This window comes from Pan troglodytes, chromosome 5 (genome assembly GCF_028858775.2).
Source record: "Pan troglodytes isolate AG18354 chromosome 5, NHGRI_mPanTro3-v2.0_pri, whole genome shotgun sequence".
NCBI lineage: Eukaryota > Metazoa > Chordata > Mammalia > Primates > Hominidae > Pan > Pan troglodytes.
In genome coordinates, this window is record NC_072403.2 from 31,379,424 (window position 1) to 31,394,909 (window position 15,486).

Consider the following 15,486-nt stretch of genomic DNA (forward strand, 5'->3'; position numbering starts at 1 on the left):
ATTCTCAAATGGATGTGTTCTAAAAGAGGCTGGCTGGCCCTGTGTTGGGGAAGCAGAAGTTTTAGTAATTAATTAGGTTAATATGAACTTTATAGTTATATTTTTTCTGTATTCCCTGAATAACTGTGACTCTATTACTTGTGAATTTATTTAAAACATAAATATGACAGTGATGACTAGATGAGGTCTCTTAGCACACATGCCCTATGCAGACCTGTGAGTCCCCTGCTGTCTGCTCACCCAATAGTTGAAGGCCTGGGTAGGAGTTCTGCCACATGTGAGTTCTTAACACAAAATCCTCATGGACCCTGTGGGCCTGGAGCTGGATACTTCACTCATCTTCACCCTTGGCCTCATGCTAAGAATTATCATCCTGCCACCACTTAAAGATACCCATTCATGTTAGTGTGTCACTGCTAAAGTACTGTCATTAAAGAAGACCTATCATTACTCTGACTTTAAAATACATTGTTCTAACAGAATCACTATGGGAGATTCCAGACTTCTGTATCAGCGGGTGCTTTGAAAAGAGGATCTGATATGTACTGGCCCCTGTGTTCACCTGTGGGCGAACATTAGACATGTTTGTTTCTTTTATGCTTTGATAACACCTTACAACTTGCAATAGTGGGACTTTGGAAAGAATGAAGTGATTGTGTCTGGCATGCTGTATGTAAACATTCCATTTCTACATAATGTGAAAAGGAATGAATTAGGTGAAAATAAATGGATTTGCACAGGTGTTAGAGTACGTAGATTTCCTCTGAAACTAAACATCCGAATAGAAAACGAAACTCAGTGACTTCTTGACCGCCTATTGAAGAAGCACCTGTTGGTCCAGGGAGCAGAGACCTAAGGGGGAATTAATTCCTCTCAGCAAATATTTACTGGGGGCTTGTCATTCCTAGAAGTCCACCCAAAAAGAGTGGGGCTGGAGGAGAATCCCAGAGAGAGTCTAAGTCATGGGCTCAGAGTGTAGGGAAGTGACTTTGAGACCTGTTCCAACCAAACCTCTTATTTTAAATTTGGGTAAAATAAGGTCTACAGAGATTGTAACTTGTTCATGGTTAGGCCACTTGGCTAACTTAAGGCCAGACTCAGGCTAAATCTGGATAACTCTCTTCTTGGTTTACTACTATTATAGACCTAAAATTTTATTATGATATTAAAATGTAAATAACAGTAACAGACACCATGTAGCAATTCTCATGTGCCAGCACTCTTCTGAGCACTTTAGGTATATTAACTCATTTAACCCTCATCATTCCATGAAGTGTAAATATTTCTCTCATTTTTAAAGAGAAGAGAGCCTGGTGCAGTGGCTTGATGGCCCATGCCAATAATCCCAGTCCTTTGGGAGGCCGAGCTGGGAGGATTGCTTGAGGCTACGAGTTTGGGACCAGCCTGGGAAACAGCAATACCCCATCTCTGTAAAAAATTAAAAACTAGCTGGGCATGGTGGCACATGCTTGTAATCCCAGCTACTCTGGAGGCTGAGACCAGAGGATTACTTAAGCCCAGGAAGTCTAGGCTGCAGTGAGCTGTGATCGTTCCACTGCACCCTAGGTGACAGAGTGAGACCCTATATCTTAAAGAAAAAAGGAGGAAATTGAGGCACAGGAAAGGTTTAGTAATTTGCTCTTAGCCATGTATATATTAAATAATAGAGCTTGGTTTCAAACCCAGGCAGTCTAAATCTACAATTTGTTCTCTAAACCACTAGACCAGGGGTCAGTAACCATATCTTGGGCTTTATGAGCCATAAAACTCTACGTGGGGTAGTGGGAAGTGGCTGGGTTTGACTTATAAGCTGTAGTTTGCAAACCCTACACTAGACTGTATAGCCTCACTGGGGCACATCCATTAATATCAATGTATCCCACAGCTGCCCATGAAGAGTGAAGCTCTAATTTTAAAAAGGATTTTAAGTCAGGAATTAAATTAAAATGTACTTTTTTGGTGTTCCTTTTGGGTGAAGTGTCCTCCTGCCAGGAAGGATGGTGTTCATCATAGCTGAGTATAGTGTTAGGAGGCTCAGAGCCAGGAGAGAGGTTTTATTCTCCTTCAGTTTTCTGGGTGACCTTGCAAAAGTCCCTTATCATCTGCCACTTATAACTCTGCAGTGGTGATAATGTGCCTCACCACCTGCCCTTCTCCCTCACCTAGGTATATGTCTTGGATTAATGAGGTTTTATCTGTAATGTACTTAGAGCTGGGAGTTTGGAAGGGGAAAGTATTAAGAGGGGGAATGACGGCATTCATCATTTAGTTTGCTTGCAAATTAGAGAGTGCTTCAGGGGTGTAAGACCATTTGTTGAATGTTTGGCACGTAGAGCCCAATTTTAAAGAAAAGGCACTCCTGGTAATCTGCATGAGAGAATGTGGATTTAGAGAGCATGAATTTATGGATTGCCTGTGCTGCAGTAGGCTTTAGGCAGTGGAGTTATTTAAGATGGTATGTATTTATTTCAGTTTCTAATAAGTGTGCAATGAGCAGATTCCATAGTTGACCTCCATATCTCCATAAGAAAACATAGGCTTCTCTGCTAAACTGTGAGTCTTAACAGTAAGGAGGACTTATAAATGTTTCTAAGTGAAATTATGAAGTTAAAAGTTGAACCAAGAAGCCTCAGAGGGAACTGGCTGCTACTTGCATTTCAATGAAAGGCAGAGGAAATTCATTACAGAGGTTGAAAATGTGGTTTGCATGTTAAGGCTGCAGTGGAAAAATGGGCCTTCCCAGGGGAGGTGGGAGGGAAGTTGTAGCTTACCCTTTGTGGTGAAGGTTCCTTGGCTAAGCACATATACTCCATCTGATGCACCCTAATTTTTTTTTTAACTTTGCAAGAAAATTCTTCCCTTCAAAGCCAAAGATGTGCATTGAACAGAAAATTGCAGCCTAGGAGAAGTTTCAATATCTTTGTATTTTTTGTTTGTTTTGTTCTTTTGACAAAAACAATTATTAAAAAATTCAGTAGGTGAAGCAACTTAATCTTACTTTGTGAAACTAAATCTAAGATGCTATTAGTTAAGTTATAAGAAGAGCTGGTGTTTAGCAAAGGCATATTAGGTTCTGGGGTAGGGCTTTATCTGCATTTGTATCTTATTTAATCCACACAACAGTAACAGTCCTGCAGAGGAATATTCTTGTTTGAGCATCTCTTGTATGAGGCACCTCAGTTTGCTCATCTGTAATTCTGTAATCTCTAACTCTCTAGAGATAACAAAAGTCTATCAGGTTTAAGTGGCAGAGCCAGAATCTGAATATAAGTCTTTCTGATTCCAAAATTCAAGCTAGTAGATTGACCAACAGTCCCAGTTTCCTGGGATGCAGGATTCTCAGCCCTGAAACTAGACACGTCTTATACAAACAGAAAGAGTTGGTCACCCTACAAGCAGGATGCCTCCCATCCCAAGCACTGAAGAAGTATTCATTATCAGGAAACCCTTTTTGGTAGGTCACAGAGGATGTGTCCTGTGCAACTGCCCCTGACTCTGCTAGAAACCATGTGTGTGTACTATAAATCCTCTGAAGCTTTAAATCCTAGGGCAGTTTTGGAGCCAAACAGAGAGCCTGGGAGACTGAGTTCATTGGGATTTCTAGTATGAAAGTAGCCCCATTAATTGGCTCAGTTTGTGTTGATAAAACAAGAGTCACAATGTGACTTGTAACAGTAGTATTTGTAATTTTCATTCTTGCTTTAAAGTATTGCTGCCCTGTTGTACCCACAAGTGGGTACAGTTTTGGGAAAGCTTGGAAGATTTCATCTATTCCAACCCCCATCCCTTTCCACATTTTCTGTGAACTCTCTGTGTCTCTGGGGGCTTTCACTGGCCACCAGAAATGGGGACCATCCTGCACAAAGCTTTTGTAGCTTATCAGTCTTCCTTCAAAGCCTGGGCTCCCTTATGAATGTGTTTCTTTTCAGACAAATTATTTTGATCTGTATCCAACTTCTGAAGGACACTGTGTACTTCCACTGCCTGTAAAATACTTTTAAAGAAAGGGAGTTGACACAGAGGGCCACAGATTGTGAACCTTATTATTGCTGGGGTGAAGGTAGAAATGATCATTAGATCCTCATGTATCTGCCTATAGTTACAAAATTAATCTTTACTCAAAAGATGAATCCATATGAACATTCTGGTTTCTTTTTTCTACTCTTTTTTTTTTCTATTTCATTTTTTATTTTTAGGGATGGGGTCTTGCTCTGTCACCCAGGCTGGGGTGCAGTGGCACCATCGTAGCTCACTGTAACCTCGAACTCTTGGACTCAAGAGATCCTCCCACCTCAGCCTCCTGAGTAGTTGGGACTACAGGTGTGAGCCACCACTCCCAGCTCTCCTCTTGTTTTAAATATTCTGACCCTAGTTCATACCCTGTCAGTGGCCTCTAGAAACTTCCTATGGTGACTGTTCTGGAAAGGGCAAGTCAAGAGAAGACAAGCAGGTCACCTGACTCCCTCCCTCTTCCGCTCCCCACCCCCTACCCCCACTCCCCCACTGGTAGTGGGAGAGTTATTCCCTAAAGTGCAACAATTGTCAAAGGATGGAATGGCTGGCTGGTTCCTTGTGTTAGTGATTGCTGTTGTATTTCAGTTGTTTGGGTGCATGTTTGAGATTAGTTTTTAAGACTTATTAATTAGATTCACACAGGGGATGTTGTAATCAATAGCCAATATGCTCCTTGTATAATGATGTCAAAAGGTGTCTAATTATTTTTGGTTCATACTTTGTTCACGTTTTTCTGTAACTGTGTTACAAATGAAATACTTTTCTAGAATGCAGTCTTTCTTCTGTGATTGGTGTCTATTGTCTTGCAAAAGGAATAAATAAAATAACAAGTTCTCAAGTGATTCTCATGGAGAAAGGGCTGGGGAATGGAGGGCAGAATGAAGGCAGGGGAGGAGCGCACCAGAAGAGGGAAAGGAGATGGAGCAAGATGGGGTGGAGTGTGGGGGATACTGGCAGCAGTAGCAGAGAGAGGGGTCAGAGGAGGGGTGGGGAGCCAGTGAGGAGAGGCACAGATAGACTGAGAGGTACATACGTAGAATCATGTAGACAGATACAGAACAGAGATAAGAGAGAAATTCAGAGACATAGAGACTAACAGATGATGGCGGTGCATAGAAAGAGACAGAAGGAGACACGCAGACCAGTAGGGATTGGTCCTTTTCCTTATGATATCCAAACATCTCTCATTGTATTGCTGGTCATTTTACGTGTTTGCTTCTTTCTGGCTTTAAAGCTCCATGACTCATCTATGTTTCCATGTGTGTGGACTATTGAGGAATCTGTTTTTTGGAAAGGTGAGCTTTGACAGCCAGTATAAGTCATTAGGAACACCATCTCTGGAACCAGACCATCCAGGCTCAAATCCCAACTGCCACCTACTTGCTGGATGACCTGCACAAATTACATAATCTCTATGTGCCTCTGTTTCTTCATCTTAAAATGGGGATTATAATAGTGTTTTCCTTATAGGGTGCTGTGAGGATTAAATGTGGTAACATATACAAACCTATTAGAACAGTGTACTCAACAGGTACTGGCAGTTATTACTATGTTTGTGAAAGGATCCTGGATTCCTTTGAAGGAAAGTTCACAGAGTTAAATATATTTTTATGAATACTGAAGAGGCTAAAAGTTCCTGTCTTTGGCTTTTGGCCTTGAACCTTATTTTTAATGTAAGGTGAGAGTGGAGAGTTAATAGACTGAGAGTGAGGAGTTGCAGCTTCTAGTTCCAGCTCTGCCACTGACTAGCTGTGAGATGATGAGTTTCTCTGGACCTGCTGTCAGATAATATACAAACTCAGGGAATTTTAGGTCTTTGACAATGTGATGTTGAGACCTTTCTGGCATACGAGTTTTAGGATTTGTCTGTTATTTTACCTCTATGCAGAGGTTTTGTGGACCTAAGCTTTTTGGAAAGATTGGGGATTGATCATACCAGTACCCCTGGGAGAGAGAAATGTGTGTGCTGCTTTGTAAATAATAAAAAGGGAGAAATGGTGAGAATAGGGGACTGGCTTCCTATAGCCATGCTTATGATCATGGTTGTCAGCATTATTATCTTATTTCTTTTTCTTTTCCACTCTAGGGGAGGAGCAGTATTTGAAAGAGGGGTCATATCCTGGGGCTAAACTGGAGTAGAAGGTGCTGGATGCACTGTGGAGCTTAGTTCAGAGAAGGTGAATATTTCATCCTTTAAGATGAGTTCTAATCTCCTATTCCGCTCCCCAGACCTAGGCAAATGGCAGTGCAAGCCAAGCGTATCTCTGGTGCCTTTTATCTCCCTTTCCAAATTCCTCTTTATTACTGTCATGCTTCTTTTGATTATCCGATGCCTGTTATCCAACCCTGTGTGTCTCATGCAACAAAATGATCTCCTGCCCTTTTGCAAAAGGCCTGCAAACTCTTAATTCCCTGAGTACTGCTGTATTAGCCAAAGATTAACTAGTGCTGATGACAGAAGAGTTCAGCTCTCCAGGGCATACTTGGATTTAAAAAGAGCATTTTGAAAACTGTTGGAATGTTGAAAAAGGTACTCCTTCAAGCTGAGAGCTTTGTGGATCTCTTCCAGTCATGGCTGCCCTGGGCTATCCCTTCCTACCTTCACTGTAACTGATCTTCCAGGGGCTAGAGCACGAGGAGGCAGGATTGAGTAGTAACATATAAATATAGCCTGGTGGTTAAGAACATTGGTTTTGGTGTTAACAAAGCTGTAAGATTTAAATCATACTCTTCTTAAGGACCTTTTGAACTCTGATGCTTTTATAAACGATTTCTGCTCTAATTGAATGACCTTGAAGTCAGTTCATCACTGAGTCTCAATTTACTCATTTGAAAAATGGGAATAATGACATCAAATATAGTTGTTGTGAGGATTAAGCGTGCCACTCTCCTCAAAGATATTCACCTATTCATGGCACATAGAAAATGCTCGACAAAGAGTAGCAACGCTTAGGGACAGCTTTTATGGCTTGCAATCTGTACAGTTGCACAGGACACATCCACCAGGGGCTAGAGCACAAGGAGGCACGATTGAGTAATAACATGTAGACATATTGTGGTGGTTAAGGACACAGGCTTTGGCATTAACAGGTAAATGCAGCCAGAAAGTGGCAGAGCCAGAATCTGAATGTAAGTCTTTCTGATTCCAAAATTCAAGCTAGTAGGTTGACCAACAGTCCCAGTTTCCCGGGATGCAGGATTCTCAGCCCTGAAACTGGAAACATCTTGTGCAAACAGAAAGAGCTGGACACCCTACAAGCAGGATGCCTTCCATCCCAAGCATGTGAATTCTGTTTCTCCCCTAATTATATGACCTTGAAATGAGTTCATCATTTCCCTGCATTGGGTTAATGCCTTATTGTTATCGTCTTGAAATTCTTAATCATATTTGAACAATGTCCCTACAGATTATGTAGCCAGTCTTGCTACTACCGGGCTGGACTTGACCTCCCCGCACTCATCCTGGCCATACTTCATCCCTGTCCCTCTCCTTTCTACTGCCTGGTGCTTTGTCCCATTTCCTTGCCCCCAAGGCCTTAGGAGGGTGTAAAAAAAATAAAAAAAGATAAATTCCTCAGGGAAAAGATGTGATTTGGCTCACAGCATATATGGAATATTCAAAGATAGACATCATCTGTTGCCCACATTTTTATGAGACTGACATGCTGCCTGTAGCATTGAGAAGGCACTTGTTGCCTACACTTTTAGAAGTCATTTATTAATGGCTTCCTAGGGCATGCCAACTCTAAAATCAAGCCACAAAAATGATACCAGGTAAAAATTGATCCTGTGAATAACTGTGACGGTGGCATTTGGATGAAAGGTCTTGAAATGGGCTGTGTCTTTTCCCTCAACTTTCCTCACCTGCTCTTATCACACTCTCCCAGCCAGTGTCAGATTACTTCTCTTCTCATCTGTCTCATAAATAGTTCTGGCTTGAGTTATCCCCTACCGTGATGACATATGATTATTCAAAGAAAGATTTTATAGAAAATGCATTGTTTCTATTTGGAGTTGGGAGACTAGGGAAAGGTATAAAGCACGCCACAGGGGCACAGCCTTGATTCACTTTCTGTGCTCAGCTTAGCCATTCGAGCCCGGGGTTGTGTCTGGGTAAAGCTGTTTGACTTTGGATAAGTCCTTTAACAACCTGAGGTCCCAGTGTTCTTAACTTTCTACAGTTTTGTTCTAATCCAGCATTCTTGAACTAGCACATAAGCATAACTTGCTAAATAAGCACCACTTGCTAAATACAGGCTTAGTGACAAGGAAGTTATTTGGAAAATGAAAAGAGGGCAATTCTCCCATCAGGACTTGAGAAGCCTTGGAGTTTTCTTTCTTTATTGAAAAGACTCATGAGGCCTGTCCAAATCTCAAAGTTGCAGAGTGGAAAGTTTTGTAGTAAGCTTCATGGATGTGGGATCCTGGCTCAAGATCTGAACTCCTAGCTCAGCCCCTTAGTATTCATGAGGGCCTCTGCTAAGTAAAAGGAACCTATAGGCATATGGGACCCCACAGGCTGTATGTATGTTCTTAGCTGTGTATCAAAAAGGAAACTTCCATAAATGTTCTAAGACTGAGAGAGGCACAGCTGAGAAGCAAAGTTAGGGATGATTTTTTGGAAGCTTAGCCTGATTTCGCTCTGTGCATTATATAAATGTTAGCTGGAGTACAAAGAATGGAAAGCAAGAGGGCAAAGGTGGGTGGTGTTTGTAATTTGGGAAGTGCAAATGAGTACTTAGTTGTTGTTTTTTTTCCATTAAATTTACTGTTGATATAGTGAGACTTGTGACTATGTATCTTATGCATTTTAGTATCACAGAGACCTGTTTTACTTAATCTGAATAATCTGTTGGGTTTTTGGGCTGCTGACAGATTTCTCATCTTGAGATTTCACCTGTGATTTGTTCTAAAAGAACTTTGATACAGGGACTCTTTAAGTTAAAACTAATTCTGAGACCAAGAAGCTGTCCCAGCTCGTAATTCTTCTTACATGACAGGAGCCAAGCCATGTGGCCTTCTGAGGTTTCAGTATCATTAAAGTCCCGTGGAAACACCAAAGCCCACTGGGCCCACTTTTTGGTGCTTATACTGATGCTGCTGCTTCTGTCTTACAGGTGCTTACATCATGCCGAGCCTTCCTTGTAACAGCGCGAATCCCCACCAAGGTAAGTGTTGTTGAAGTCCTTCCTTCTGCACTCACACTCACTCATACCCACTCATGCATAGTCACTCATGCATTCTTACATGTGTGCACACATATTCCTTCATATACTGCAACACAACACACACACACCTCACTTACATAGACTTTTGATTTAAGCTGTGTTCAGATTTCTCTTAGCACATTCAAGTTTTCCTTCCTTCTTCCCAGAAGCACCTAAAGGCTGTAATGAGAAACATATTTTTTACTTCTTTGTTCCCTCTCTTTGTGTAAAGGCATCCCAAGAAAATCAGTGAAGGATTTTGTGCTCTATGTCCCTAAGGCTCCATGTCCCAGTTATTTTTCTTTCTCAACTGGGGCTTGATTTCCACTTTATTCAAGTCTACTTCTTATTTCCTTCGGATCAGTACTGGCAGATTTTTCTAAGACTTCAGACATGTGGGGAATAACTTTCATAACTCCAAAGAATACACTACCAGAAATGTAACCATCTCAGCTGTTCTCCGTCTACTCTGATGTTGCCTATAAGAAATAACAAGATGCCACTCTGTTCTTTAAAAGAGATATATAACATTTTTCATAAGATGTCCTTCATTACTTGGTGCAAAATTCGAACTGATCGTTTGTGGATTAATCATGATAATGACTTATTTTGTTTATGTTAACTAAAAGGAGTTTATCATTTTTATATGATATTGACTGAATGGTCATAGGAAATTGAGATCTTTTTCCTAAAAAGGTGATAACATTTACTGGAGTGTTGTTTTAGTAGATAACTTGATCCTTAACAGAATCTCATGAGAGCTGTAAGTCTTATTATTATCCCTTTTATTGATGAGAAAACTGAGGCCCAAGGAGGTTCAGTAACTTGACCAAGGTTAAACTTCCACTAGAGTGTGGCACATGTGTGATTCTAATCAAGGGAGGCTGGCTGCAAAGCCTCTGTTTCTGTTATTGCTAGAATCTAATAAGTTATTTACTAAGTATGTAAGGATACAGTCTCATTTAATTCTCACAGTGACATTGTAGGTGAGTGATTAGAAAATAGCTAAAAGACAGACACTTCTCAAAAGAAGACATTTATGCAGCCAAAAAACACATGAAAATATGCTCACCATCACTGGCCATCAGAGAAATGCAAATCAAAACCACAATGAGATACCATCTCACACCAGTTAGAATGGCAATCATTAAAAAGTCGGGAAACAGCAGGTGCTGGAGAGGATGTGGAGACATAGGAACACTTTTACACTGTTGGTGGGACTGTAAACTAGTTCAACCATTGTGGAAGTCAGTGTGGTGATTCCTCAAGGATCTAGAACTAGAAATACCATTTGACCCAGCCATCCCATTACTGGGTATATACCCAAAGGACTATAAATCATGCTGCTATAAAGACACATGCACACGTATGTTTATTGCGGCACTATTCACAATAGCAAAGACTTGGAACCAACCCAAATGTCCAACAATGATAGACTGGATTAAGAAAATGTGGCACATATACACCATGGAATACTATGCAGCCATAAAAAATGATGAGTTCATGTCCTTTGTAGGGACATGGATGAAATTGGAAATCATCATTCTCAGTAAACTATTGCAAGGACAAAAAACCAAACACCGCATGTTCTCACTCATAGGTGGGAATTGAACAATGAGAACACATGGACACAGGAAGGGGAAAATCACACTCTGGGGACTGTTGTGGGGTGGGGGGAGGGGGGAGGGATAGCACTGGGAGATATACCTAATGTAAATGACGAGTTAATGGGTGCAGCACACAAACATGGTACATGTATACATATGTAACTAACCTGCACGTTGTGCACATGTATCCTAAAACTTAAAGTATAATAATAATAAAATAAAATAATAAAAAAGAAAATAGCTAAAAGATGTGAAGTTGGCTAGTCTAAAGATTCAAAAGTAGTGAATGGGAGAAAGAGAAATTAGACTCACCATGTGCTACTTATTTCGACTTTTTACTGAGCTGAACTGCTTCCCCTGCCTGCATATCCAGGAAAATGGGTAAGGTCTGGTAGATGCTTTCAGCCTTATCGTGCTATGATGTTTGGGCCGCAGTGTTATTTGCTCATTAGTCCTTTCTTGTTTCTTAAAATTTAACATTTAGCCACTGTTTTGTAAATTCTGACTTAGGTGCCAAGTTAGGGCGCTGTAATGTTATTGGTACAAATGAAATGGATCTTTTGGGACTTGGAGTCTCATGATTTGCACTGACTTTTGGGAAGATGCCAATGCAATGTTTGCTAGTTATAGGCTTAGGATATCTGTGGCCTTTTTTTTTTTCCTCCCGATCATACAAATGTTAACTTTTATAAAGTTTCTCCAAGAAATGAGACTTTTGGCCCAAGCCCCTTTAGATAATATAAAATGAGCCTATATGTTTATTATGTTTTATAAATAAATTAGGTCAATGAAGTTGGACTAAACTCTACATTAAAATACCTGAAGGCGTGATATGAGGACTTTAATTAGACATTATCCCACTGGTAAGATATTAATTACAGAAGGAAATTTTATGGGCTTAGGAAAATATTCAAGCACCCTATTGAATAGAAGACCCCTAAAAAATATGCATACCCTAACACATTGTGACACAGTGGAAGTGTGTTACCTCTTGTGAAGTCACCTGCCTGCCTTCTGCTGGATGACTTTATGTGACTTTATTCTGCCCCCTCCTTGCTCTGCCCCTGAGGAAAGGCTTGGCTCCGTCCTGTGATATATATAATGTTTCACAGCCAGCCTGGCCAGGGTAGTTTGAACATTGGTTCTGATTTCTGATATTGTCAGCATCACAAATAAAGAAAGGCAGATTTTCTTCCAAAGTGATCTGCTTGCAGCTTTCCCCCTTAGAGAAGGCTGGTTTTCATGTGCCACCTTAAGTCTTGACTGAGAAGTAAAACCAATGTGAATGATACTAATTTTCTGGAGAAATAAGTATATTTATAACATTAGTGTAAAGCACTGACTATGACATAGATGTCTTTTCTTTGGAAGCTGATTAATTAAACATCTTTCTTTTGTCATTTTATTGTGAAATATACAACATATATAGTCAAATGCACAAAACGGACATGTGCATCTCAGTAATTAACTACAAAGCAAACACTTCTGCAGTCACACGCAGATAAAGAAATAGAACTGTGCCATCACCCCAAAAGGCCCTAACTTTTCTTTCGGGGGTTGGGTAATTATGAGATCAAAGAAGGGTTTGCAGAGAGGGCCAGTTGAAAAATCACCCATCAGCCGGGCAAATAAAGGGTTTTATACTGGGCAAGAGGCTTAGCAGTTTGGAAGACCACAGTGCATTTGGGGAGCTGGAGTGTGGACTGAGGATTGTGGAGGAGGTGGTGGTGGGAGGGAAACAGCTCAGAAAGACGGACAGGGCCAAGGCCTGGCTGAGGAGCTGAAGCATGGACTGCTGCCTGGGGAAGAGCGGGAGTTACTGAAGAACAGGCTCTTTATCACGTTGAGATCTGCTCTGTTGCTTGTGGGATGGGCACTGTCTTGCGAGGGTTTGGGTGTGAGGTGAGCAAGAGATTGGTGGAAAAGCTATTGACAGTCTGGGTTAAGTTTTTCCTCTTATCTAATGATTCACTAATTTCTGTGGTGATATTTAATTAGTGTAATTTCTAACTGAAAAATGTCCTCAAGTCTTCATGCAGCCTACATCTGCCTCAGCTTCTTAACTGGTCTTCCTGCCTCTTCCTGCCCATAAATCTAATCCAGTGACATTCTTTAAACTGTCTTTGGGTGGGTTGGAGTGGAGTGGATGATGGGTTGCGGGGACCAGGAGCAAAGGCCTAATAAAAATAGCCATAGATGAGATAAGAGAGAATGATTTGAACCTTGCTGTGACGTCTTTCAGTATGTTTTAGAGATTTCCCTCCCCACTATTAATAATAACCTGGGACTTCAACTAATCACAGACTCAGCCAGTCATCCTTGTTGATTACTAATACTGCAGGATCTGCTCCTTTTAGTTTCTTCCTTGTCCTAGTTCTTTTAACACCTCGATGCCTTTGCGAATTCTTTTTCTTCTGCCTGAATTTCCCTCTACACTCCTTGTTTGCTTGAGGAACTTGAAGTCATTCTTCAGGGCCTAGATGAAATGTCACCAATCTTTCCTGGCTCCCCAGCACTTTGTTATTCTACTCCAGGGACAGCACTCAGATACAGTAGACGCATCTTAATTGACCTCCAACTAATCTTGCTGAGCCAAATTGACCAAAGGTGGCCATTCCTATCCCTGATGATGCTGACTGATGCTAGCTGCATTTTCATAGCTGTTAGCATGTAAGAGAGGGTACCTGCTCACACTTATTCACACCTGCTCCCACCCACTGAATGAGATGCTCATTGAGGGTCATGGGTTTATTCCTAAACCTGTTTATAGCAGTTATAGTAGCAAATGTTTTTAATGCAACATTTTAGTGAAAGACATTTTATGTAGCAATAAAATATGAGTGCAAAAGAAGAGTGTCTGTGACATTGAATATTGATGAAAGTGAATTGCTTAAATTGCTGTTTTAAAGACTAGACAACTTTATAGTTGGGGGAGGGGTGGTGAGGAGCATAATAATCTAGAAAACGTCTGCTGTCATATTACTTTGCAAGTATTTTGCAGTTCTGCATTTTTAAAGAGACTTAAATTGGAAGCTGGAAGCCATACTTGTGAGTATGGCTTATGCAGAAAGGCCACTGGAGAGCCAGCCAGTGGGCTTAACTCAAAGAAAAACTTTGGCACAGTATTAAAGGGTAGTGAATGAATATTTATTCATAAACTTTAAATTAAAATAATGAAGGAAGGTATGTATACTTTTTAGAAAATAATTTCCTGCTTTAAATGACTTTTCAAAACCAAATTATGTATAGATCTTGATAATGATAGGCAAGAAACTTCTACTCTAATTTAATGCTTTTAAACATGTGCCTTAAGTGCTGCATTTAACTCTTGGAGGACAAAACAAACGTCTCAGTACTCTTTGTATTTCCAATACTGGCACATAGTGGGCTTTTCATAAGTGTTTGTCAGTTGACCAGGTGAATAATGAATGAATGAGTTCTCTTTCTACTTCCAGAGCTCATCAGTATACTTCGTGTTGTTTAACTGGAGATTCAGGGGTTTTCTGCCCAGTATTTACTTCCCTCCCCACTATTAATAATAACTTCATCAGTATACTTTGAGATGTTTAACTGGAGATTCAGCGTTTTTCTGCTCTAAAATTTATTCTACCAATGTATCATGGTACAACATACCACCAGGGAGCAGAACTAAATCTCTTGTGGGTTTGGTTCTGGATGTGTTCTTTTATCATTATATTTCTCGGTTTAATGTGGGAGGGTAAAAAAATTGATCCAACTTGGTCCCCCACTGTCTCTAGCTCCATGCTCTGTGATTATTTGCTGAAATGGGGAAAATCCGGGAAGAAAGATTAGTGGCTGTTTATCAGGAAAAAGAGGTAAAGAGTGAAAGACTGGGGATATTTTAAAGAAAAAAAAAAAAACTGCTGATTACAGGAGAAGAGAGGGGCACTTGTTAAAATAGAAAGGAAACAAATCATCATTTATTTACATGCAGAGAAAGAGGACTTTTGTTTAACTCTGTGTATTTCATTTAAGCACAACTTAAAATTCCTAAATATTGTATTTGTGTAAATATGGATTTAATTAGGATAAGTATAGATTTATTTCTCTAAATCCATTCAAACTGTGCATTTTTATGGAAGACAGTAGAAGGACGGCTGACTCTGGTAAGTGGTCAGAGTGTAACAAATAGCTAAAGGTTTAGAAAAAAGGGGAAAACAACATTGACTTTATCCTGATAGGACTTTCTGAAGCAAAATTTTGAAGTGAAAAAGGGAAAAAAGTGTTTAGATGGTTCCTTCCATACATTCATTTCTCAATGAATAAATAGTGGTTAAGTGCAAAAACTTATTAGGTTCGTGCAAAAGTAATTGCGTTTTTTGCTATTACTTTTAATGGCAAAAACTGTGATTGCTTTTACACCAACTTCTATTATTGTGTTTGTCTCTGGATATAATTTTAAAAGTTGGGCATGCAGCTTCCTTTCTTTTCTTTTTTAGTAAAGTAAGTAACACCTTTTCTGAAATTTGATAAATCATGTTTCTATCTTGTTGAATGAATGGAGATATTAAACCAGCCCGCCTTCAGAAGATGCCCAATGTCTTATTTGCTCTTGGGCTGTTTCTAGTTGTAGGATTTTTTTTTTTTTTTTTTTTTACCTTGAGTTATATGTTTTTTTAAAACCCTCATTACAGGTG

General features: G+C 40.1%; 1 protein-coding gene across 16 annotated transcripts in view; it reads left to right on the plus strand.

Annotated features, from left to right (window-relative positions):
* CARMIL1 (capping protein regulator and myosin 1 linker 1) overlaps positions 1-15,486 on the plus strand; it is a 340,308-nt gene that overhangs the window by 131,327 nt on the left and 193,495 nt on the right. For 15 of the 16 annotated variants that reach the window (XM_003311043.6, XM_530908.8, XM_009450613.5 and 12 more), the window contains exon 3: positions 9,132-9,182. In XM_003311043.6, coding sequence (XP_003311091.2) covers positions 9,132-9,182 — 51 coding nt within the window. Of the gene's footprint in view, positions 1-6,100; positions 6,192-9,131; positions 9,183-15,486 lie in introns of those variants that run through there. The other variant, XM_063812168.1, reaches the window with a different exon arrangement.